At 46.7% G+C, this 27,003-nt stretch overlaps 1 protein-coding gene across 7 annotated transcripts in view; it reads right to left on the bottom strand.

The window, feature by feature from the left end:
- Positions 1 to 1,758: 1,758 nt before the first annotated feature.
- Positions 1,759 to 27,003, bottom strand: part of LDLRAD4 (low density lipoprotein receptor class A domain containing 4) — a 417,333-nt gene continuing 392,088 nt past the window's right edge. For 5 of the 7 annotated variants that reach the window (XM_087857498.1, XM_087857497.1, XM_087857494.1 and 2 more), the window contains 3 exons: positions 21,466 to 21,620; positions 3,734 to 3,787; positions 1,759 to 2,426 (listed from right to left, as the gene is read on the bottom strand). In XM_087857498.1, the coding sequence (XP_087713624.1) occupies positions 1,896 to 2,426; positions 3,734 to 3,787; positions 21,466 to 21,570 (690 nt within the window). In that variant the 5' untranslated portion in view covers positions 21,571 to 21,620 and the 3' untranslated portion in view covers positions 1,759 to 1,895. The remainder of the gene's footprint in view (positions 2,427 to 3,733; positions 3,788 to 21,465; positions 21,621 to 27,003) is intronic. The other 2 variants (XM_087857495.1, XM_087857496.1) reach the window with 1 other exon arrangement.

The following is a 27,003-nucleotide window of genomic DNA, read 5'->3' as shown; positions in this document are numbered from 1 at the left end:
GGCCACTACTGACCAAGAGAAGTAGCAGGAAGGAGCAGAGGACAGGACTTGTCGTTCAGAACATTCTCCAGCTCTTAGCCCACAGCACGAAGTCACCTCCCTGAGAAACCACTCCAGAGACCCACAGACAGACATGAGCACACGTGCCGATTCAGCATGAAAACTGCAGAGATCAGAGTCACTGAGCCATCATTCCAAATTCATTGTTTTACACGCAGAGGCCAAAGGGGACGAGCCCTCCCATGGCCTGGTGCCAGCCAAACCCACAGGCTACGGCTGTCGCACGGGCCAGATGCTGGCTTCCACACCAGCAGTTATCTATTCTATGTAAGAGCAAATGTTCGTAAATATCAGGAATAGTAAAGCTAAGACTAGCGATATTTAAAACTGGCTTTCTAGTTGCATCGAACTACGTGTTGTGCTTTTTATCCTGTGCGCTGCCAGTCGCTCCCCCGCCCTGCGCTGTTGGGTAATGGTCCGGGGAGCTGAGGAAGCTCCCCCAGGAGCCGGGCTGGGTTCTGAGCACCGCACGCCTCCAAGAGCGCAGCGCCAGCAGCAGTGACGGGCGACGGCTTGTTGCCGTGCGCGGCACCACGGTGGGCTCTCATCTGCTCCGGGGGCCTCGGCGCATGAAGAAGCCGCTGGAGGCATCACTTGCTCACCGTGGCCAGGTAGTGGCTCACTGCTGAGGGCCTCCAGAGCCCTGACCAGCCGTCCAGGCCTGAACTGAACTACCTATCTAGAAAAGGAGAGAGAAAATGGGAATACACTGAGAAGTCACATATTTCAACAGTATTAAAAATAACCACCTTGCATTTTAAACAATTTATTGCATAAAATAATGTATGTATCTGAGTATATTTCATGCTACAGTGAAAAAAAACCCTCTAAATTACTGAAGAAACTGCACCGCTGGAGGACGGGCAGCATGGCATGGCACCGGGTACATAAGTGCATGTGTCGGGGTCAGAGTTAATCAAATATGCAGCCTAAGACTAGCAGAGTAACTCAACAACTCAGAAACACTGGGGTTTAGTATTTCCTCTCCTCCATCCAAAAGTCTCCAAATGTTGCGGGGACGCCCTGCTATGTGAGGCGAGCTCTTGCAACGGTAATGACTCCCTTGATTTAGGTAAGTTGGCATATGTTAGGCTACATCCCCAAACATCTTTTCTTGGGTGATTATGGGGAACACTCCAGGTATTCCTTGGGCCTAATAATAATCCACAGGTGAGAAGACAACATACAGAACTTCACATGGAACAGTCCCCTCATATATAAACATTTAGATAGTGCAACTTTTAAAAACACATCATCACAACACAAATTAACTCCTTGCATTCATCTAACTTCTTCACTTTATACCTTGGCACACAAAACAGGAATTTTGAATCATATTTTTAAAACAAAATAAAAGTTCCACACCTTGGGAGAAAAAGCAAACTGGCCGATACTTCCCCATGATAATATATAATAATGCATCCTTCTTTATCAATTAATTATAAAACGGGCCATTCCGGCCTCTTTCTCTGCAAAGTCTCCTTTCGTAATTAAATAAATCAAATATCTCTGCAGGTTTTATTTCATGATATCTTCCAAGCATCCCTTTCTCTGTGTTCCCAAGCCCGCCCTCTGCCAAAACCAGCCCCCACCCCCGTCCTGACGCCTGTCCCCAAATAAACACTGTTCGCGGTCAGACCGGATGGAAGTTTGTATTATTTCAGTCTAGTCTGCATGCAATTCCCCTGAAAGGAATCAGAAACAAAGACCACGTTTGCACATTTGGTTTTACTTCGTTGGAGCACGTGAAACGGAACAACACCGTGCCTGGGGGCGGAGGCAGTGCGGCCCTCCTCCCTCCTCGGTTTCTTCCTCCTCCTGTGCACTCCGCAGGGTCAGACGAGGTTCCCGGGCTTCCTGTCTTTGCCCTGGATGGGCAGCACCGTGGCCCCCGAGCTGTCCTGCTGAAACGGCAGTCTGCTCCCCCTGTGTGCGCCGCTGTGCTGGTGATGGAAGAAAGAGGCGCCCGGGTAGTGGCCCATCACCTCGCTGTACGTCGGGGGCGGCCCCTCCATTCTCCCGTTACTGCTGCAGGTGCTGGCACTTATGCCCGAGTTGCTGCTCGGCGGACACGGGCCCCCACTGTACACGGAAATGTCTATCAAATCGCTGTCGAATATGGTTCGGTTGGGTGGGGCCCTCACAGATTCTCGGTTGAGTTCCCTCTGCTGTTCCGGGTCCCTGAGCTGCAGGGCGCAGGGCCCCTGGTAAGGAGGCGGCTCCTCCCCGTCAGACAGGGAGATGGTGGGGGGAAGGTCGATCTCATGCTGCACATAGGGGTAGGTGGGCTGGAAACGGCTGAACCGGTCCCTCTGGATAAAGGATGGGGCAGTAAACCTGTCCCTGGACCTCGGGGCATACATGATCTGCAAGGGAAGGAGGAGAGGGTTGAAGAGATTCCTGACACAATGACCACGAATGTGATGGTAGCAAGGAAATTCATGCTTGGTCTGTGTTCTCGGCAGTTTGAAGACTTTCCAAACAGTCCTCAAAACAGGAAACAAAGAGAAAAGACTATTTCAGGAAAAAAAAAAAGTAGCTTTCTTATTCCTTGCGACTTACACCACTCACCTTGCCAAACTACAGGGAATCTAGGATGGTTCAACAGTGGAGACCGGTTGACTGACAATTTGGGTTGGACGGGAGTTACGGAGCACACTATGTATCTACGTTTTCTGCTGGTTCCAGTAGAATACAGCAGCAATGTCCAGAGCTCACTGGACAGGAATGGAGAGGAAGAATGCTGTGTGGGTGGCGCTGCAGTCCTGCCCACCAGGTGACGGTTCTGGGCTCCCACCCCTTCACCTGGAGCAAAAGGACCACGCTGCCTGCTCTCTCACCTATGATTCAGAAGAGTGGGGGCCCTCAGAGTTCTCACTATAAATGTAAGTTTAATTGCACACAGTGGTACTTGGAGTAGGTCCAAGGCACTGGGTCAGTGGATGAATCATTTATAGGAGCATGTTGACCTATCAATTACTTAAGAAAATACAGAACAAGTGAGCTCTTTTTCCTTCTAGTTTCTAGGCTTTTCCAGTTGTTTCATTCTGGATACAAGTTTCCTGTAGTTATTTTTAGTAACTGACATGAAAAATGTTTTGTACTCCGAAGTAAATATAATTACAGATGATTTCCCAAAATGAATCCAAATACCATTCTTCTTACATAATCCTCTCACCTATTCCACCATCCAAATTTCTTCTAGAGAAAAGAGATATATCAAATATAAAGATATAGATCTCCGCTGACTTCTCTCACACCATATTTTTAACTTACAGGCAAAAACTATGTTATTTTAAAAATCGTATCATTAAACTTGGAGATGTATTTATAAACGATGCCCACATCTGACAAACCTCGTTATTAGCAGTTTATGGGGATCATGTAAAGATCAGTGATTCTCAACCTGGTTTCTGTAAGGAGCTTCAGACTATCATGAATCATCTCTAGGACATCCTAGGGAAAAACTTCTCCCCGCCTTTTTAACCAAAGTTACAGTATATGCCTTAATCGAAACGGGTTATTTCTTAATCTACGCGGTAATACACTTAGCCTTTCCACCAATTGTGTTGCAATGGTTATTCCCCTCCTCCCCTCCCCTCCCCTCCCCTCCCCTGACATGGGGCAGCAGCTACCTCCTGCGGCCTATCCCCACCCCTGCCCAACTCCTTACCTCTGAGGCCCCTGGCCGAGGCCCGGAGCTGTCTGAAGGCCACAGGCGCCCTTCCTGGCAGTGGGGGGACAAGAAACATCACAAGAAAATCATTAGTTTCATACAACAGCACCCAAAATCAAGGGATTGCATTCCTCTTTGAGAGCAGCTGACCTGTTTAAAACATGGAGTGACAAAGAACTGGTCCTTTTTCACACCTAACATCTAAACAGAGAATTGTGACCACAAGGAAAAGTTAGAAGGTTTTGGTCTCAGCCATAATAGATTTCAAATAGATCTGAAATCAGATATCTTCCAAACCGTACACCTGTGTGCTTGCAATGCATTCAAAATATCCTCAAAACTGCATTCAGTCACCACCCGGAGCTGCACAGGGTCTGGGTGAATCCACGCTCTTACCCGGAGGCCTGCCCCGCGCAACGGGCACTAGCTTCCACGGGCCGAGCGCCAGACAACACTCTTCTGAACAGTAACCAGCGTTGACCTAAGCAGCAGCAGTAGAAGGAAAGCACTACCCAGCCACACTGGTTGGCTTTCAGACCAAACACTGAGTTTCCAAAAGCTCAAATGCCCTTCGAGTATCTTGGAGTGAGTTTATTCCTGAGTCTATATATTCATAAGGCAGATGTAACGGGACATCTAGTTGTTTAATGTCTTTTTCAAAAATGTTTGACCAGACTGACAAGGTGACGAGCACACAGTAGGCGTGATTAAGGGTCATTTCTAACACCATAAATTTGTTTACAAGGCATTTCAATGTGTCATCCCTTTTGAACCCAAATTGTTGGCTATTAGCAAGGGTCTGTTGGGCCATTTATTAGCTTAAGACCTGTTACTTTGGGAAAGAGAATAAGAACAACTGGGTTCGTGGTGGTGGGGAGAGATGCCTGTATTTTTGGATTCCTAGGAATATGCATACATGACCTTGTGCCATCACTGAGCCTCCTGAAGTCTAAAAGACCCACGAGTCGACCTGCCAGGTAAATCACTCCTACGTCTTTGGACGCGAAGGCCAACCCTCTCTTGCTCCCTTTTGTAGGCCAGAAGTCTAATACAAACACTCCCTTTGCAGCTAAACAGGGTGTTTGTCCAGTACATACAACCTGTTCCTAAGATACCCGCAGGACACCATGGAATTAGGGGCAAAAATATAAACAGACCCAGCTGCATTTAGAGGAAGTTGGGGCTTAGGGTCTGACTATGAAATTCTGTAATGGGCCGTTTTGGCTCCGGCATGGCGACAGGTGACAGCCCCCAGTCGAATCTAATAAAGCAGCTGACTCGCACCCACAGGCAGCCCGTCCCCAGGCACAGGCAGCCTGCACGACGCTGGTGCAGTTTCCTCTGGGCCAAGGTGAAACGATGAGTATGCTTCTGGGGGGCTGTAGCCACTCTTGTATTGAAAACAGCATAAAAATGAACGCTCGGGTATTTCTATGACTTGTAATTCCGCCCCAGCGATGCTCCCTGTCAGATGAGCTTGGTGCCGCTGCTGCACACACGGGCCGCCTCCCTGACCCTGGGGACTGGCACCAGGCGACAGCCAGAGCAGGAGGCTAACGCAGAGCAGCTGCATAAGGGCCAGAAATAACAGCACCACGCCAAGTGACCCAGAAGTAGGGGCTTGCGCATTTTCCGAAGATGGAAATAACCCTCCTTAATGGTTTTATTTCCCTAGAAATTCACCAAACTGGGAAACTGCCAAAAGAGACCACATCCTGTGGTCTTGATCTCCGTTCACCAAATTCATACCTGCCTCCTGTCATCAGCTCCGCTCGGGGCTTTGTGACCCTCCTCCCATTGGCGCTGGAGCCGCTCTCGCTGCCTGCTGTGCCGCCCTGCCCCCCGGTCTGTGCTCTCACCCCCCTGGCCACGCTGACCAAAGCTTGGGGGTGCCTCCAGCTGTGCGTTTGGTTAAACGTGGGGAGTTGCTCAGACCCTGTCTGCGACATGTCTCCTCTCGTTGCAGGCTCCCTGGGACACTCCCTCCTGCCCCCGCCGTACAGGGCCATCCTCGTGGGGATGGGTCTACACACTGCATCTCCTCCTAGGAGCTCCAGGACCCAACCGAGGGGGCCTCCTGGATTCGGACGGAATCCCAGCACGGACCTGTCTGCACTGGGGCCCATCAGCTTCTCCCGGAACTTCATATTCCTCTGCCACTGTGGCTCACCCGCTTACCTGGCCCCCTCGTCCCGACTCCACCTCCCTCATAGCCATCAGAAATACTTTCTTTATTTATTTAAAAAGATTTTATTTATTTATTTGTCAGAGAGAGAGAGAGAGAGAGAGGAAGCACAGGCAGGGGGAGAAGCGGGCTTCCCACTGAGCAGGGAGCCCGCGCAGCGCTCCATCCCAGGATCCTCCTATCATGACCTGACCAAAGGCAGATGCCCAACCGACTGAGCCACCCAGGCGCCCCTCCATCATTACTATTTTAACAACGACATGGCTTATTTAGTGAATGGTTATTCACTAACAACTCCCTGCCCCTGATTCATTCGTTTTTACAGGACACTTGTTTTTTTAGGCCTTTCACCCACACAGTACACAGGAGGCTATGAAAACTATGAGATCCCCGGTGAGAACGGTTAGGGTCAACAGCCCAAAAAGCTGTCATTCTAGTTCTGGGCTGGTACACGGAGAACTGAGACCCAGAGATGGCCAGAATTCTAGAAAGGCTGGATTCCAGCTGACTTGACGGTTAGGGACCCTCCTCACTCAGGCCATAACCTGCTTTGGCCACCCCCCGGGGCTGTCCCATGCTGCCCACCACCAGATTGTCCTCAGTAGCACCGATTTTCACACTGCTGGCGAAGCCCGGTGATTCCTGCCCCCCAGGTGAGGTGAAGTGCTTGGACTATGATCTGACCCTATGACCAGCGTCCTCCAAGGGGCCTGTACTATCTTTTCAGATAGCTGTGCCTTGCTGAACTCAAAGACCTGGGCCCTCTTGTCTAGACCCCTCTGTTTCTTCATCTCCAAGCACTAGTGGTGACATTTTCAGGGAGAAGGGGCTCATCATACAGCTGGCATCTACTCAAATGGCAGTACTTCTGGTTCCTCATTATGGAACCAATTTTTATCTCAACAATGAAGTCTCTATTCTTCCTGGCTAATGCTTATATTATTACATGGTGTTATACTTGGAATAAGCTGTGAAATAAGATAATACTTAAAATAATTCATAGAAATTTGAGCAATAGGAATAAAATTTTGCTAATATTTTTATGGAGGCTTAAACAAATTCCTTCCTTTACAGCTGTCTACTGAGTACTTCCTGACAAGGGGTCTTAATCCCAACACACGAGATGATGTGCATAACCGAATAGGCCCTGTGCCACACCTTCCCATGGGATGGGGGGTTGGGGAAAACTGGGGGTCTGTACAGTCCCCAAGCTTAAGCTGTCACTCCCCCCCCTTGTTCCACTCAAGAAAGCATTCTGGAATGTGAGTTGGCATGACATTACTCTAAGGATCATGCTGAATCAATTCTAGTTCATTTTTTTAAGGTACATTATTCTCAAGTCGCTCATGTTGTATCTATTATTAGTACCAGTTACTCGAGACATATTGAAACTGAGCAGGACAACACATGGGGGGCTGTCGCACCTGATCGAGGGAGCTTACAAGAAGGGCATTCAGTTGGGTCCCTCTCTGTATGTGCGCTGCCTTGCATGTATGTTTCTGACTCTCTAGTTTTCTGCCTGGGACACAAAGGCACTGTAACAAGAAAGCTAATGACTGATTATCTGAGGACAACTTACTACTGCCCGATGGATGACACAGCTATTGACACAGATGCGGATCCGTACGGGCAATGAACTCTGAGTTGGGAAAGCCCTCGGCCAGATTCCTGGCCTTGCCACTCTTCAATCTGTGACTCCAGGCAAGCTTACTTAGTTTCTCCAAGCCTCAGTTTCCTTATTTGTAAACGGAGCTTGTTGTGAGGCTCCAATATAGCAATGTATGTAAATTCCTTAGTCCGTGTGTCTATGAACACATAAGTATTCAGTAAATGGTAGCTCTTAAACATTATAGGTAACGGCCACCTGCTATTTCACACAACTAAAGTGGGGATAATTTTCAGCTACCCCTTTTAAAATAATGAATTCATTGAAATTTCCTTATTTGTTTATTTTCAAGACTATTCCGAAGGTGGCATTTTGCCTTTTTCAAAAAGATTGTTTTTGAGTATAGCTGACCCAGAATGTTACCCGAGTTTCAGGTGTGCAGCATAGGGATTCTGCATCACTGTACGTCAGGCTCCGCTCAGCACAAGGGTAGCTGCCATATGTCACCAAAGGTGGCATTTTTTTTTTTTTTTAAAGATGTTTTATTTATTTATTTGACAGAGATAGAGACAGCTAGCGAGAGAGGGAACACAAGCAGGGGGAGTGGGAGAGGAAGAAGCAGGCCCATAGAGGAGGAGCCTGACGTGGGGCTCGAACCCGGAACGCTGGGATCACGCCCTGAGCCAAAGGCAGACGCTTTAACCGCTGTGCCACCCAGGCGCCCCAAAGGTGGCATTTTGAATGGGAAGACTGGAAGCATCAGAAAGGCTTAAGCAAAGCTGCATTTATCTCAGATTTCTTCAGAACCTTTCTCGTAAGGTCGGGAGCTGATTCCTAAGAGGGGCATTAGCCATGAGACCCCTCACAGCAAGTTCTTCTCTACAGCTTCCCGCCACTGGGTTTCAGCAAAACTCAGGTGCCACACAGAAGAAAGGCCCACTGCTGCACGATGACGCTCTGTGCTCTTCAGTCATCAGCTCAGCTGACATTAGCCGTCCACGGAAGGAACCCCCGTAAGTACAGCCCTCAGCAGAGGCTCTCTATGCCGTGCACCGCTCCTTCTGATGTCATGAAGCGAAAGCAGGGAGGCAGTAAACAGGAAGAATAAAAGCTTATCGTAAGAGCTCATCTCTTAGATCTTCTTTTATTGGCTAAAAGGAAATCTTTCCTGTGAATGAGTACTTTGCCATTTGTCATTCTTCTGCGAATGTAGTCACCCTGGAGCACTTCTGTTTGATCATCTCTGAGTCGGGTGACGTATTTCTTCTGAATCTGCAAGGCTGTGGGCAGAGTCTGGACTGAGGAAACATGCCAAGGGAGAGGCTTCCCCTCATGGCAGTGCCTCTCAGTCCAGATCCACAAAAAAGCACCCTGAACCCCCTGGACCACCCTGGGGGGCTGGCTGGTCATCAAGGGGGGCTACGGAATCTACGCCTTATGGAAAAAGGACACAGGACAGCTCTAAATCTTGCAGGCTTGAAGACAGGTATTTTCAGACTCCTTTATACTTGAGAAGTTGCTTTGTATTTTCCTCCTTCCCAGCTGTCAAAGAACAGCAGTGCGGACAGAAAAATGTCCTGTTGAGTTGAATCTGCCTGATGGTAAAACATCTGCATTAAAGACAGAGGTAATCACCTATCTTTCAGATGATTGTCTTTATGATGCCAACAATCACGCTGGGTTACCTGCAGACCTGGAACACAATGACTGCATTTTCCCCCTTTAAATCTGACCCTTTGGTGCATTTTATGGGGTGGTGGTGAGTGGGCAATCAAAACTGACTTGTCTTCTTCTTTTTTTTTTTTTATTGCGGTAAAATGTATACAACACAAAATTTACCAACTTAATAAAGTGTGTTCTATGGCATTAAGTACATTCACATAGTTGTGCAACTGTCACAACCATCCATCTCCAGAACCTTTTCATCTTCTCAAACTGAAATGCTGTCCTCATTAACCACTAACTTCCCATTCCTCCCCTCCCCTCCGCCGCCGACCCCCTGGCAACCACCGGTCCACTCTCGGTCTCTCTGAATTTGACTATTCTTGGTACCTCTTATAACTGGAATCCTGCAACATTTGTCCTTTTGTGGACAGACACAATACTGGATCCTTGTTTCACTTAGCATAATATCTTTAAGGTTCATCAATGTTACAGCATGTGTCAGTATTTCCTTCCTTTTTAAGGCTGATTCCCATTGTAGATACATGCCATATTTCGTTTAACCATTCATCTATTGATGGATATTTTGGTTGTTTCCACCTTTTGGCTATTGTGAATAAAGCTGCTATAAACAGGGGTTTACAAATATCTCTTTGAATCTTTGCTTTTAATTATTTTGGGTCTAAAACCACAAGTGGAATTGCTAGATCATATGGTAATTCTATGGTTAATGTTTTGAGGAACCATCCACACTGTTTTCCTAGCAGCAGTACCGTTCTACATTCCCATCAGCAATGCACAGGGTTCCAATATCTTCCCATCTTCACCAACACTTGTTATTTCCTGTGTTTTTTTTGCTAACAGCCATCCCAATGGGCATGATGTGGTGTCTCATTTTGTTTTTGATTTTGTGTATAATTAGTGTATTAAGTCAAGATTTTCCAGAGAAACAAAACCAACAGGAAACATTGTTATATATATACACACAATATCTGTATATATTTAATATATATTTTAATGTATATCATATTATATATATAACAGGATATTTATTATAGGAATTAAAAATAATTATAGGAATTATAAATAATAGGATATTTATTATAGGAATTGGCTTATATGGTTATAGGAACAGAGAAGTCTCACAATCTTCCATATGCAAGATGGAGAACCAGGAAAGCTCGTGGTATAATTCAGTCTGAGTCTGATGACCTGAGAAGCTGGCGGAGGGTGTGTGTGTGTGCACAAATATAAGTGTTGGAGTCCAAAGGCCCAAGAACCACGAGTTCTGATGTCCAAGGGCAGAAGATGTAGCCCCCGGCTCAAGAAGAAAGAGAAAATTTACCCTTCCTCCACCTTTTTTGTTCTATTCGAGCCTTCCAGGATTGTATGATGCCTACTCACACTAGGGAGGGCAGATTTTCTTTTCTCACTCAACTGAGTCAAATGTTCATCTCTTCCAGAATTACTCTCACAGACACATCCAGAAATAATGTTCTATTACTTATCTTGGCATTGCTTAGCCTAGCCAAGTCGGTACATAAAATTAACCATCATAATTAGTGATACTGAGCTTTTCTCATGTGCTTATTGGCCATTTGTGTATATTCTCTGGAGAAATGTCTATTCAAGTCCTTTGCCTATTTTTAAATTGGGTTGTCTATTATTTTGATGTTGAATTGCAGGAGTTCTTTATATATTCTGGATATTAACCCCTTATCAGATATATGATTTGCAAATATTTTCTCCCATTCTGGGAGTTGCCTTTTCACTCTCTGGACAGTGTCCTTTGATAAACAACTTTTAAATTTTTGAATTCTAATCTATTTTTTTGTTGTTGTTGCCTGTGCTTTTGGTGTCATATCCAAGAAATCATTGCCAGGGCACCTGGGTGGCTCAGTCGGTTGAGCGTCTGCCTTCAGCTCAGCTCCTGATCCCAGGATCCTGGGATCATGCCCCACGTCAGGCTTCCTGCTTGGTGGGGAATCTGCTTCTCACTCTCCTCCCGGCTTATGCTCTCTCTCTCTCTAAGTAAACAAAATCTTAAAAAAAAGCAAAAAAGAAAGAAAGAAATCATTGCCAAGCCCAATGAAGATTTCCCCATTGTTTTCTTTAAGAGTTTTGTAGCTTTAGCTCTGACATTTAGGTTTTGGGACCATGCTGAGTTAATTTTTTGTATATGGTATTAGACGATAAGGTTCAATGTCATTATTTTGCACGTGGACATCCAGTTTTCCCAATACCATTTTTGAAAACACTGTCCTTTCTCCTTGAATGGTCTTGGCATCCTTGTCAAAAATCACTTGATGATATAGGTGAGAGTTTATTTCTGGGCTCTCTGTTATATCCCATTGGACTCGATGTCTGTCTTTATGCTAGCACCACACTCTTCTGTTACTGTAGCTTTGTAGTTGAGTTTTGAAATCAAGAAGTATGAGACTTTCAACTTTGCTCTTCCTTTTTGATGTTATTTTGGCTATAGTGAGGGGCACTATCTCCTTGGAGATGGCATATGCATTTTAGGATGGACTTTTTTTTTTTTTCCTGCAAAAAACCATCATTGGGATTTTCACAGGAATTACACTGAATCTGTAGATCGCTTTAGGTAGTATTGACATTTTAAGAATATCAAGTCTTCCAATCCATGAACATAAATGTCTTTCCATTTATTCGTGTCTAAATTCTTTTAGCAACATTGTATAGTTTTCAGTGCACAAATCTTTCACCTCCTTGGTTAAGTTTCTTCCTAAGTATTTTATTCTTTTTGACGCTACTTGTAAATTGAACTGCTTTCTTTATTTCCTTTTCAGATTGTTCACTGTTAGTGTAAAAAAATGCAACTGATTTTTGCATATTGATTTTTGTATCCATCTGTTTATTAGTTTATTAGTTCTAGCAGGTTTTCTACATATAAGATCATGTCGTCTCTGAACAGAGGTAATTTTAATTTTTCCTTTCTAATTGGAATGCCTTTTATTTCCTCTTCTTGTCAAGTTGCTTCGGCCAAAACTTCCAATAAAGACTATGCTGACATAGAAATGGTAAAAGCATCCATCCTTGTCTTGCTCCTGATCTCTGAGGAAACGTATTCAGTCCTTCACCATTGCGTATGTTAGCTGTGGGCTTTTCATAAATGGCCTTTTATTATGCTGAGGTAGTTTTCTTCTCTTCTAGTTGGTTGAATGTTTTTAATCATGACAAAGTATTGAATAATTTCAAATTCTTTCTCTGCATCAATGAGATGATCATTTAGCTTTTTCCCTTCATTCTACTAATGAATAGTAGATTGATTTTCATATATAGAACCATCCTTACACGAGAGAAATAACCCATTTGGTCATAGTGTATAATTCTTTTAGTATGCTTCTGAACTCAGTTTGCTAGTACTTTGATGAGGATTTTTATATCAATATTCATAACAGATACTGGTTTTCTTTTACTGTTGGGTCTTTGTCTGGCTTGCGGGACATGCTGGCCTCTCAGAATTGAGTTCGAAAGTGTTTTCTCCTCTTCAAATTTTTTGGAAGACGGGGAGCCTGGGTGGCGCAGTTGTTAAGCCTCTGCCTTTGGCTCAGGGCCTGAACCCAGAGTTCTGGGATCGAGCCCCACATCGGGCTCCTCCGCTGGGAGCCTGCTTCTTCCTCTCCCACTCCCCCTGCTTGTGTTCCCTCTCTCGCTGGCTGTCTCTCTCTCTGTCAAATAAATAAATAAAATCTTTAAAAAAAATTTTTTTTGGAAGAGTTTGAGAAGGATTTGATTAATTCTTCAAATGTTTGGTAGAATTCACACTGAAGGGGTCTAGGTTATTTTCTTTGTTGTGAGGTTTTTGAAAATTGATTTAATCTCCTTACTACTTATAGATCTATTCAGATTTTCTATTTCTTCATGAGTCAATCTTAGTAGGGTGTGTTTCTAGGACTCTGTCCATTTCAACTTGTTCATTGCACTCTCTCTCTTTTTTTTTAAAGATTTTATTTATTTATTTATTTGACAGAGAGAGAGAGAGAGAGAGAGAGAGCCAGCGAGAGAGGGAATACAAGCAGGGGGAGTAGGAGAGGAAGAAGCAGGCTCCCAGCGGAGGAGCCTGATGTGGGGCTCGATCCCAGAACGCTGGGATCACGCCCTGAGCCGAAGGCAGACCCTTAAGGACTGAGCCACCCAGGCGCCCCATCACAGTACTCTCTTATAATCTTTTTTATTTCTGTATCTTTTGGATCTTTTTCCATCAAAGGATACAGCATTTATAGCACTAAGAGAGTAATATGTGGCCATGATTTACTGGGGCTCTCCTGTGACCTGCAGCTGAAGCGTGCTGTCTTGCATCCGCTGCACTGTGACCGTGTATAAGGCCACTCCCATGCCCCGAATCTTTGTTTTATGCTCTCAGTTCAACTCTCCTTTCCACATACAGAGGACCACAGGAAGCATATTTGAAGACTGGAAACAACCCGATTTCTGCGAGACTTGTAACCTAATACTGTTTTTCAAACTGCGAGTTGCAGCCTCTTAGAGAACTGGAAAATCAATTTAAGTGGGTCACAACCAGCATTCCAAAAAACTGAAACAGAATAGAGAATGACTGAGTACGTTGTCTGTAAGTATTGTTTTGTGAAACTTCTGCCTTAGTTGTGTAAATGAGCATTGTGGATTATGACATAAAACGTGTTTTTTACTGTTCTTCAGGGTCAAAAACAATCTGAAGGCCTCTGATCTAAGCCAATTATCCCTTATTTGATGGGAGAAAGGTGAGCCTGAAGAAGGTGTACTTCTCATTGGAGGTGATAGCCAGTTTGTGGTCAAGCGAGGCTGTTGCTGGATATTTTGTCTTCTACCATTCAAGGGTACCTCCCAGCGAATGAATGCATTGTATGGCATCAAATATTTGGGACTCTATTTTCTCCCCATCTCAGGGTGAGAACTTCAAAGCACAGGTAAAACTCATCTTTGGATATTCAGCAACACCTTTACCATGTGGCAAAAATCTACTTTCTCTCATTTCTTCCTTTTCCTCACACAGCCTCTCACCATCCAGATGCTTTCGTATTACTGTCTTTCCACCCTAGATGGCAGTAATGGCTTGGATACAAAGGCGAGACCTCTAGGTACGAGAGACTGTTCTCTCCAGCACTTCCCCCCTATTCCTCTTCAGGAATCCACCATCGGACTTAGTCTCAACACTTAAAATGTCCTTCCCAACTCTACTCAATCTAGGGCACATCCCCTAAGAGAAACACAAATCATCCAGGACGATCTGTCGGGAAGAAAAGGGAATCCTATACATTTCCAGAACAATACAGTGGATCAGGGAAGTCTATAGGCTCTGAGGACCAAGCAGAAAAGGAGACACGAAGGTAAGTGCCTCTCTTGGGCTTCGTGCCGGGGGAGAGCGAGCAATTAGACCTGGAGACAGAAGAGCCTGGGAATTAGAAAGCTCAGAGCAACAGAGAACTGTGGAACTACACGCTATCAGCCCAAGCGGGCACCATCACCTCCTCCTTTGTGAGATTAAGCCTAGGGACAGGGCCAATGCTTTTCCCAAGGTCATAGAGCTGGTAGGGGATTAACGCAGAACCAAAACCCAGCTACCTCCCTTGGTGTCTATTGATAGCCTCAGGGAGCCTCCTCGACTAGGGCCACAGAATTAGAATAATTTAGAGAACTTTCCCCAGAACAAATTTACACCAGTTTCTAAGGACTAATTAAAAATAAAACAGGCTTTACCATTAGACTTTTATTGCTATAGGGTCTACCTAAAACATCACTAAAACTTGTCTATTAAAAATTTTCATCAATTTTACTTAAAAATCTGGTTTTAGTATGCTTTTGTCAGAATACAAAACATACTCAAAGGAGTTACCCAGGGTGTCTACAGATGCTCAGAACACTATTGGACTTGTCTTCAGCATCAGTTTACATGAGCGGAGGATGTTTTTTAATTGCAAAAGTAATATATGAACATATTCTTATCATGAAAGTTTTAACACACAAACCAGGCTCCCTTTGTCCACCTCCTCCCCTCCCAGCTCCTTCCTAGAGGAAGCCATTGGTTTGCTGTGGGTTTTTCCTGACCTCTCTCTACAGCATCGGTTTGTAACTCAGACAACATCGGTCTTACTAATTGAGCCACACTTGGTTTTGCACCAAACTTGTATCATTTAGCCTGATCGGTCACATCATTTGTTAAGATTTAACTCTTAATGGATTTTGGCTGGTACCAAAAATCAAATCCATCCGCAGGGAACAAATAAGAAAAAGGAAGATCTGCCATCACTGAGATATTAAAAAAATATTTTTCCCTTGAAAAACTCCCCAAATACGACCTGCAAGCTCTGACGGTAATTCCAAAACTGTCGTGAGCATGGCAACATCAGCGGAGGGACAATTTGCTCTACTCACATTGCTTTAAAGACGAATCTTGGCTATTAACAAGGTCTTTCTACTTTTGTTCAGATGAGATCTCCTGCAGAACTGCTGGGTCCCAGCAACCTTGGCCAATTTTTGCTAGCAACTTCACCTCCTTACCTGAAGGGAGACATTCTCATTCTGAAGCTGTTAACGTCATCTTCTAATGCTTCAATCAGACATACCGAAGTGTAAAACCTTCTAAATGACCGGTCTGGAGGCTGGACTGCATTCTCACTCGTTCAGAGAAACAGTTTGACTGACAACAGGAAACCTGTGCTTGGAGTTTACAGTTAGGTGCTGACTGACCTGCGCCTTGCTGTCCCTGTGACATTAGGAAACGTAGTTTCAGAGGCTCATGAAATAATGAATTGTTACGGGACAAAGTTGACAACAAGTATCCCTGGTCTTACAGTGCAGCAAGAATCTGTCTCACCCACAGAGAAACCGTCCCTGGCCATCTTTCTTCTCAGTCCGAGGCTAAATAAAGCCAGTGGCTCTCTTCTCTTTAGTCTGGAGTGTCAGAGACATGCCTATTATAACTACATCATCGAGCCCTTCAGTTCATTTTTTTTTTTTGCACCTTACTAAAATAGTTCATTTCTATCATTTTAGAAATGTTTTTCTAAATGCTTTTCTAAACCTAAGTAGACACGAGAAAAGGCAGGTACAGAGCAGCCCACCTCTAGCCACAGTGGGAGTGAGCTGTGTGTGTGGTGACTCCGCCACTCCCCACACCCTTCACTGGGCCCAGGACACAGCTTGGGGGCTTCTCAAGCACCGTGAGTTCTGAGCCCAGCGTGGTAGATTCCTGAGCTGCTTCTAGAGGAGTCCAGAACTGCCCATTCTCGGGCCACCCCCGCTCCCAAGCCCATGGCCATCTTTACTCTTTCGACCACAGACACCAGCCGCAGAGAAGACAGCCCCGCTCTGAGGAATGGCAGGGGCCAGAACGGCGAGCACCTCCAGCTGGACAAAGGAGACACTGGACTCCGCTGGCCCAGACATACGTGGTTGAACCCCTAATCTTGTAGGAATTTTCTTTACAAGGAAGTTCTCTCCCATTTCCTTGGAAATCGGTGGCTCTCTTGGTCTATCTTTTGTTTTCACCCTTGTGATAGAGGCATGAGTGCAAAATGTATTTTCTGTAAAAACGACCGCCACTGTGCAAAACAGTATGGCAATGGTACCCTACCCACAACTGAGGGCTCCCCACGGAAAGATGGGACCACAGTCAAAAGGTGAGTACTAGTCCATTCAGAGTGGCAGCTGCTTCCTGGCCCCATCTTGGGGCTACCAGGCAAGAATGGAGGCCTGATATGCTGACTTTTCAAGAGAAGATGTAAATTCCGGTTTTTATGTGAAATCTCCCAAGTTTTACAGTTCAATCACGTTTTGTCAAAACACCCTGTGGGGCAAACCATACACATTGGCCACACCTTAGGCCAAGTCTGCAACATCAGTAGGGAGGGACTTTGGGTGTGGACTTCCCCCACCCCGGGACACGTCGGATCTCCAGAACCCACATCTATGTACTGACACAGCTGGTGGCTGCAGTCATGTCCTCCTTCCCAACAGCTGGGAGGCAAAAGGAATGGCGTTCTTCCCAACATCGCACCTGCATTTCCTCAGAAAGCCGGCACAGCACAGGGGGCGCGGCTCCATCCCCACAGGGAGGCCGAGGCACCCGCATTTTCACAAGTGATTTAATCCCCGCAGTACTTAGTAATGAAGCAATGCTTGACATGACTCCTTCTGTTAATTTTTTAATTGAAATTGCTGTTTTTATAGGTCAAAATGGCTGAATATCCATAATTTCATATAGTTCAAACTGTAATGTTTCTGTCCCTCTGCTGTTCCTCAGTAAGTGGATGGCCACTCTGACCTCGCCACTGTCCACTGTCCACTGCACCCTGGGCTGTCCAGGTGGGTTCGCTACAGGCTGTCAGAAAAGTCCGCTCATGCCCCCATTATCCTCCACCAGCTCTAGTGAGAGAGGCTCCAGTGACATGTGCAAACATCTCTCAGGGCTGTGTCTGGAATATTTATGCCCCTTTATTGTTCTCCTATTACTTGGCAGTCTAAGGCAATGGAAAGAAATCTAGACAGTCTCAAAGTCCTGAAATCACATAAACCCAAGCTCTAAAAAATAAGCTGAGGCTACCTCAGGAAGAATACATACAGGTTTGTGTCATAAAGCCACTCACTGCTCCTTGCCATTAGTTAAGCATTTACTTTCCTTGTAATTTAAGCCGAGGTTGCTATTTTTCATTTTCATCCAGAAATGGCTGCTTCCACCAAATTCATGGCCAGGACTGTCCAGTCCCTGGGCTCCCATGGAATGGTGTCTCAGAGAGACCGTGGTGAAGGCTGCCTGGCCGGGGACAATGCAGATTCCCACCCATTCCTTCCTTGGCCAGAGGGAGCTGGCGTCGAAAGCATGTGCTTCCAAAAGACACCGTTAGAACTGGGGAGGGAGGCCCCGGGAGGGGGTGCCATGTGAGGAAGAAGGCGTGTGCTGCAGTCATGGAGGAAGGTACCTTTGACTTTACAAAGCAAACCTCCCGGAATCAGGGTGCCCAAAGGGGCCACTGGTCCAACCAACCATTTTCCAGAAGACTCTCCCTGAGAATCAGGGATATTCACAGCTGTTAAGATTCTATCTCATTAACCTTAGTTCTGCTTTTCCCTTTGGTCAAAGTGGAAAGCCCATCAGTGAGGAGAGAGGCAGCTCACACCAGGGCAGTGGCGTTTCCTCAGTCAAAGCAGTTACATGTTCAACCTCCTCCTTGAAAATAAAACCCAACTACTGTCTCACTGGCTGAGATCGGGGGGTCTCCCCTTTGGCGCTACTGACATTTAGAGTCAGATCGTTTTTTGTCGTGGGGGCTGCCCCGTGCATCGCAGGATGTTTAGAGCACCCCTACAGCATCCCCAAGTTGTGACAACCAAAGATGTCTCCCAACATTGTCAAACGTCCCCTAGGGGGCAAAATCACCCCAGCCGGGAATCATGACTGTAAATTAATCAAGTGCTCTCCTAGTACTGTACTAAGGGAAGCAGCATTTCCTGAAAGGCGTTAGGGAGGAGAGCCAGGCAAAAAGGAGCCAGGCAAGAAGTCTGGTTGGGGGCACACTCCTGGGTAGCCAGGAACACTGTACGTGGCACACAGTGCTGGCTGTATTTGTATTTGTGTCCAGAAGAGAAGTAAGGTTTCTTTCTCACCTTCTCTCTTCCCTCGTTGGACTAGACACAGGTCAGTAGTCCTAGTCATGAAATGGGGCTACGGTCTGGGCCTGAATGGTCTCTCGTCACTGTATAAACATACACCTCGAGTTTGTGAAACGCTGGGCAGAGCCTTCGGCTAAGCTGTACAATATCCCCATTCCCAGTTTATTGGGAAGGAAAACTCAAGCTTTGAGAAGCAACAGCACTTGGTACTCGGTCACGTAAAGAAAACAAAAAATAGTACAGTAGCAACAAAGGAATTAAACCCTAAGTCGTGTGCAGCCTGCACCTCAGAACCAGGGTCCAGCTCTCAGCACTAAAACTTTCAGACGCTTATTAACAAACTTAGGCACACGGTGTGATCAGGCCCCTGTGGACACAATCACTAGATATCGATGACCTTACACCCAAAAATTATTAGTTACCTTCTCAAGTTCAAGAAATGGAAACTCTGCTGCCCAGGAACCCCTGGAGCAGGGCAGACACAGGCGAGCCACCCCCCCCTTCCCAGAAGATGGCCCCACACAAACCCATTCCCAAATGAAACAGAAGACACATTCTCAGTAAAAACAAACTTAAATTCTCACTTTTCTGCCTTTGTAAAATTGGTATCCTGCTGGTAAGAGTGTGACTGTGTGTGTGTACGTGACCCATCCCCTGACTGGGTCACAGAGCTCCCAGTCTGGGGAGCAGACCCATGGGCAGGCACCTCGGCCACAACGGACGGGGCAGTGACAGCAGACATGGCCACGTCTGCACTGAGGAGTGGAGGAAGGAGCCACCTCACCAATGCGAGGAAAGTCACGTAGAAGCAAGGTGATCCCCAAATCAAATCTGAGGGGAACACAGAGGTAGGTGGGGACCCAGGCCAAACACAAGAAAGCAGTCTGAGTCCATGCGTGCAGTGACTCCAGATCCCCTGGGGATGGGAGCAGAAGGCCTAAGGCAGGGAACTTGGCTAAATTCATGGCAGATACTTCATGGAAACGTGAGAGCTGCCTATGGGTTTCCCTCTTTCCCCCAAGGCTGGGGGTTTACAGTCTTTGCACTAAGGCTTAGGCAAAGCAGTGAAGGCCCATCCTCTCGCAGTTCTGAAACTGTTGCTACGAATGTGATTTTCTCTCTGTCCTCTCTCTTTAAACTCAGGGGAATTACGTGTATTCTGTGTTCAGAACTTCGGAAGAATTAGTTCCCTCCTTTAGGTAACAGAACTGTCCTCATACGACAGTGGGGAATCTATAGGCACCAAGACACCAGGGTTCAGTGAGTCTGGACCACTGGGGTACCAGAGTGCTGGGACCACAACGAGCCTGGGGCCCACAGGGAAACTGTTGGTGTGATGAAAATCATGTTGATAGTGCTGGAGGAAGCTCGTGCGGCCAACTGGGGACCCGGAGAGACAAAGGTAGGGGACTGCAGAGGATAGGGAAAGCAAAAGGGAGAGAGGGGTTCTTTCTCAGGACTGCTCCCAGCAGCCCCACCCCTTCCCTCTCCCCGCCCCCTGCCTGCCACAGACACAGAACACCCAGCAACCCTTAGTTCCACCCATGTAGACAGCAGAGCTAATGGGTCACTGAGCAATTCTGCAGCCCTGATGAAGCGTGACCCAGTCCTCCCTAGGGGCCCAAGGGCCTGGGCCCAGTAGCCACTCCACCATACCCTCCAGGACAGCTGCACCCCTACACCTAGGATGGCCTCCCTGAGCCAATGATCAGATCTCCCTGGTCCTGACACACGCTCTGAGGGGCTAAGCATCACGCAGGGATTCTGCCTCTTTTGCCTACCACCAAAACCAATAATTTGTAATTGCCTAAACTCACATTCCCAAGCCTCTCACTGAAGGCGACCAGAGTCACATTGTAAAAGCAGCTCAGAACAGAAAGTGCCAGTGGCCTATGGTCTCCTAGGCACAGGTCGTAGAACAGTTTAACTGAAAACATATTTTCTTTTTCAGAGGAGTGTGATTAAGGGCAAGAAACAGCTAGAAACCCTAAAAACAACCACCTGAAGAGCCTTACTATGGGCTGTTTTGTGAGTCCCCTACACAACCCGACCCACCCTGATCCACCAGAGGAGGCCTCAAGCTCTTGCTATCACCCCACTGCCCTTCTAGCTCGCCCACCCCCACCGTGCTGCCGAGCCCCCGCAGCATCTTATGGATGCCGGTGGTGCCGCCCAAGTGCGTCCCTGACCACTCCAGGGCCACTTTTAAAGACAATCAGCATGTAACAGCATGAGGCCAGACAAAAAGGAGCACCGCCTGTCGGATTCTTTTGTTAAAAACACTGTTCAAAAGCAACTGCAAGTAATCTGTGCTGACAGCAGTCCAGGCAGTGGTGACCTTGTAGGTGGCATGCCTAGAAGTGGGACCCGAGTGGGCTTCTAGGGGCTGGTCACGTCTCTTCTGATTGGGTAGTGGTTACACAGGCGTCTTTGGCTTGTGAGAACTCGCTGAATCGAACGCTCGTTATGCATATGGTTTTCTTAAAGTGTAGGAACATTTGATAGAGTCTTCCATACCTATGGACCACAGTGGGCTGACTCAAGAGGCTGTCCTGCTTTGCGGCCCTTGCTGGCACCCAGCCTCACTTTTGGAGCCCGAGACAGAGGCCTGGACAGCACCGAGAGGCTCAGGCCCACACTTACCGGCTGCAGCCCGTCCTCCTGCCTTCTGCTCTGATTCGGGCGGTTGATGAAGGACCGTGTGGAGACTTTGTAGTGATTCAGTAGGCAGACGATGACCACGACCATTACCGTGACCACCACGACGATAATGACGATCTGGGCAAACTCCAGCTCCGCTGTGACAGAAAGGGAAAGCCTGTTAGCCACATCGCCCCTTTGTGCCATCACCCAGTTCTCTGAGCAACACAACCGCCAGGCACTGAGGGCTTCTTGCAAGCACTCGGTCCTCGAGGACCTCAAGAAAGAGAAACTATTTTTCCCCAGGTCTGCTGCCCAAGGCCATTGCCAGACTTCGACAGTTGAATAACATCAACCCAGGTATGGGGCTCTTCCCAACAGACCTCTGGTGGTCAGCCCACGCGTGGTGCTCAGACAAAGCTTGTCTTTGCAAATTGTATAATGAGTAGGGCCTTAGAGGATGCCTTCTGTTGGCTCTACAGGACCTCTAGACAGCTGTGCTGTAACTGACCCCACTCACACACGGAACTTGAAGTCCTAGCCCAGTGCGCATGCCATAGGCTGGCTGCTGCACAGGCTACCCCTTCCCATGGGCAGGCAGGCCCTGGAGGGCTGCTGCCTCTTGGGGTGCGAAAAGCTCCAACATCTGAACTCTGTTCCTGCTGGACGGCCCCGCCCCCAGGGGAGGTAAGAAAGTCTTGCGAAATCGAAGCTGCTCCCCCAGTGTAATCTCTCCAGGAATGTTAGACGCATCTTTATAGTTGAGTCACACTTTCCAAAGCACATCCACACAGGACCCATACCATACACCAAAGGGAAAAATCTGTTGAGAAAAAGCTCCAACTTCCTTTACGCAGGGCCTTGCCTTTGGAAGTAATTTAGAAAACACATTTGCACTGTCTCCAACCCTGCAGGCACCGTATTTTATGAGCAGTCAGAAACTACATTCCTGACACTGCCATTCCAAAGGATTTCCTAACTGCCATTCACACAGGTGTCACACTCCAGTACAGCGCCGCGGAGCCACCTCTAGAACGGCGGCACGCAGAGCCGGCAATTACAGGTGGGTGATTCAAGCCCTTCAGTTCTGCCGGGAGGAAGCAGAGGCTCATTGCTCAAGGTCAACCCCAGAACTCACATTTCCTGCTTTCTGACTTACAGCTCATGGCTTTGCTGAATGTTGCCCACCAGTTTCCTCAGTCTCTCCCCACCGTGAAAGGAAGTGTGCAGGGGTGTCAACTTAAACAGTGAGAGGCCCTGAGAGATGGTGAGGAAGACAGCACACAACTTTGTTGTGAGGTGGGGAAGTATGGGGTTTAATGAAGAGGAAGAGAAAGGGGAGAGCTCTGTTGACTGTGTCCCTGCCTGGAACCTGCAACACACACATGCATACACCCACAAATACACACCTGCATGCACACACGTGTACAGCAACACACATGGGCACACACACACATGGGCACAGTGCATTCATACACACATATACGTGGATATGTATACATAGAAGGCACGCACAAGCATAGCACGTGCACACACACACACCCTCTTGCTATAGAATCCAGGCTGATGGCCAGTGGAAAGGTGTTCTCTCTCAGTGTAGGGGCTCACATCTGGGATAATACAGGAAGGGACTAGTTAGCACCCTCTCTCCAATGTCTGCACCTGTGAGCCCCCACCATCCATACCCTGGAAACAGAGGGGCTAGAGCTGGCATGGGAGTGAACAGAGCGTGTTCCTGGACCTCACCATGGCCAGTCCTGTGACACTGCCCTCCACCCTTGCCCACACATACGCAAGGGACAAAGATGTACAAATGTGCTCGCTGGACTGGGCTGCACTGTACTGGGCATGGGGCCTACAGCGGGACCGGCCCAGATGTGCACCCCGGAGAATGGAGAGCTGAGTGTGAGGGAACCAAACTGCTGAGCCGGTGTGGTGAGTAGTTGAGACCAGGTGGGTTCGCCAGGCACAGCCCCAGTGGGCAGTGAAAGGCTGACTGAGGAGGCTCAGGAGACAATGCCTTGAGCAGCTCTAGACGCTGGCAGTCTGCAAACCCCGGTACTGTGCTCCCCACCGCACCCCCACCCTGCATGGCTGTCCTCGTTCCGGACACACCCCGAGGCCTAACGGCTGATCAGCAGGTTAAATCACGAACTGGAATTGACAAATGTTTCTTTTCTCTAAAAAGCTTCATTGGGGGGCGCCTGGGTGGCTCAGTTGGTTCGGCTTCTGCCTTAGGCTCAGGTCAGGATCCCAGGGTCCTGGGATCCAGCCCTGCATCGGGCTCCTCGCTCAGCGGGGAGCCTGCCTCTCCCCCTGCCTGCGCTCCCCCTGCTTGTGCTCTCTCTCTCTGACAAATAAATAAAATCTTAAAAAAAAAAAAAAAAGCTTCATTGCTCTACGGACATGGAAAGAGAGGAAAATGATGATTACAGTGAGGGGTTCTGCACAAAGTCTTCGTGTGTTAATTCTTCACCTGGAGGATGTCTTTCTACGTCATCCTTTCCTGTATAAAGAAACCATCTATAGCAACACAGTCAAATTAGATTTTCCGTAATTCTACAGGCATTTGGGGGATATTGGTGTTTCCTCTGAGAAGGATTTTTATTATAAAAATAATGGAGACTTCCTTAAAACGTAAACAATACAGAAGGAAATAGTATACAATGTAAAATGCTCCTTTGGAGGCCTGCCGCACTCCTGACCCCACCCAACCCCAGGCCGTCCTGGGGCACAGCACAGTTCAACCGTTGTGCGTACTTGTGCATTTGCCGATTGAATAGGGCTTTCTTCTTTAATGAGTGGAATCATTGTACAAACACATTGTTCTGCTTTTTTTCGCTTAATATACCACAGACATTTTAAAACAAGAATATATAAAAACCAACCTCATTCTTTATGGTGGCTGTCTATTCCAGAATACTCACATACTGGAATTTATATTCTCCAAGTGATCAATGTTTGGGTATTTTTTTTTCCTTTTTTTCTGTTATGATCAAAAGATTGTGTGTGCATGTGTACGTCTGTGTGTGAATGTGAGTGTTGACCCACATTTTGAGTATCCCTTCAGGACAGGTTCCTAAAATTGAAATTTCTGGGTCAAGGACAAATCTTTTTAAATGCTGATGGCTACTGAGACTCTGCCTTAGGAAAGGGCTCTTGCCCCACGTGCTCATCAACATTGAATACTCACCCTCTTCACTTGCACTAATCTGATGGGCAAAAATATATATCTTGTTTTAATTTGTATTTCCCCAATTACTAGTAATTTTAGATCCTCCCCTATGGCTGTTGGCAATTTGCATTTTTCTTTTTCGTAATCATATTAACTTATTTGTAATTTTCTCATTTATTGGTAAGCAGCCTTTACGTATTATGACCACAAAGCTTTGTCCATTACATGTGTTGCAAGTATTTTCTCCTAGTCTATCACTAACTTTGCTGTGAGTTTCTCTATAGAAGAGATGAATAATTTTTATGTCATGAAATACTGTTTTTTTTTCTTTTATGGCTTCTAAGCTTCCTGTTTGATTAGGAAGGTCTTCTCCAATATTCTAAAAACATTTTTTCTAAGATTTTTATACATTACATTTTTATGTTTAGATCTTTTTTCTCTCTGGATTTGATTTCTTTTGGTCTGAGACAGCACATAGAACATATTACATCATCTGAAAGGCATGAATCTTCTGATCTAACATTACGTTAAAAAGTTCATTGCAAGCAAGAGTAAGAAAGGTCTCAGTTGTGGGAAACAGTGTATGGAGTCTTTCTTTTAAAGAAAGTCTTTATGGAGTCTTTCTTTTAAAATTCATCACATTTCTTATCAACATGCTACGTGTAGTGGGCCCTACGCTGGCCCTGCTGAGCCTGGAAAGCCCCCCCCCCCGCCCCCCCACTACATGTCCAAACTTGCTGCACTTCCTCCCTCGGCTCCACGCTCCTGCTTTGCATACACTAACAGCTCTCCAGTGCTTTGCTCTCATGACCCCTCTATACTCTTAAAAAATACTGGTAAACCCCAAAAGAGCTTTATTTGTATGGATGACGTCTACTGATGTTTGCCATATTTACAATTAACACTGAAAAATTAAAAAATTCATTCGCTAAAAAATAAACTCACGTCAACATATATAGCAATTATATACACTGTTTTTCAAAACAAAAATTTAGTGCTAAGAGTGGCATTGCTTTACCCTTCTGCATATGTCTTACGATACATGCCTTAATGAAAGACAGCTGGATTCTCCCCCTCCTTCAGCTTCACCTGTTGCGACCTGTTTGTTTGGTTAAAGGTAGATGATGGAGATCCGGCCTTACTGACCACTGGAGACTGGGGGTCTTGGAGACCCCCAGAGATCGCTGAGCCACAGTTGGAGAAATGGTGGTCTAGACTGATCGACAGCAGGCACTCTAGTACAAACACTAGTACAAACCATCAGCCTAGACTTCTTGGGGATACTTCTGATGCCAGGATTTGAGATGGGGTCAGAACAGCTCCTGGGCCACTGTCCTGAGTTTTCATGCACAAGTACAACCACAGCAGGTGCACCTATGGAACACAGGGCACGCAGAGACCCCCGGGGGGGAGGGTTGGTTCATGGGCATTCAAATAGTGCAGAACTCGCCTGGGGCAGGGCAAGGGCACAGGCTGGCAGGAACTGGGTTCCCAGGGTGCCACTCACTAAGGCAAACAGCCCAGCAGTGTAGCCCAGCTCGCCAATCTGGGTGAAAGAAGCCCAATCAAAGCCTCAGCTACTACAGCCCACGGGCCAGCACGAGAGGCAGCTCTTCCTGCAGGGACTGGCCTGGGTCCCAAAGGCCACCGTCCTAACAACCAAGTCCTAATCAGACACAGGAGCAAGAGTAAGCACAGCAGCAGCTAGTCAGCCCCCGCTGTAGTCCAGGGTCACCTGTGGTGCTTCTTGAAGCCTGAAGTGAAGCCTCTGGGGACGGAGCCTCGGTAGAATGGCACAGCCCCAGTCAAATGCTTCCCTTTGAACTCTGGGCAAAATACACAGTCAATAAAAACAGACTGCTCTCTCAAACACTAACAACAGGGAAATATGAAGGTTCTCCTCTCTTTGGGGCTATAAATACTTCTCCAAGAGGGGTCCAGAGAATTCTCAGAGTGAAAATTGGAGTCAACAGAGTGAGTTTTCTTGGGGACAAGCATGATGACGTCCAGACTCCAGAGAGCTCTGCTCCTGATAACCTCTCCCTTCAAGACAAGGGAGTATGTGAGCAGCTCCCCCCATACTTGTCCTCCCATGCCCTCTTGTACTTTAAACAGGAAAATTCTACTGAAACATGTGTCATAAAAGGCAAATTAAGTAAAGACTACACCACTAGAGGATATCAACAGCCCGGACATGGTAGACAGGAGACCCAGTCCCTCTTCTCTCTCTCCATACATTGTGTAATAATGGGAAAACAAAACAAACCTTGCTTTCTCACTTCCGGATGCGAATATCAGATGGAATTCAGTGCACCTGTTCTTCAAGGTGTCCTGTTTCAAGATTGCTGTACTCCTGATCTCAACCA

This window comes from Ursus americanus, chromosome 30 (genome assembly GCF_024610735.1).
Source record: "Ursus americanus isolate L20-20 chromosome 30, mUrsAme1.1.p, whole genome shotgun sequence".
Lineage (NCBI taxonomy): Eukaryota > Metazoa > Chordata > Mammalia > Carnivora > Ursidae > Ursus > Ursus americanus.
This window is presented reverse-complemented; position numbering and strand designations above follow the sequence as displayed.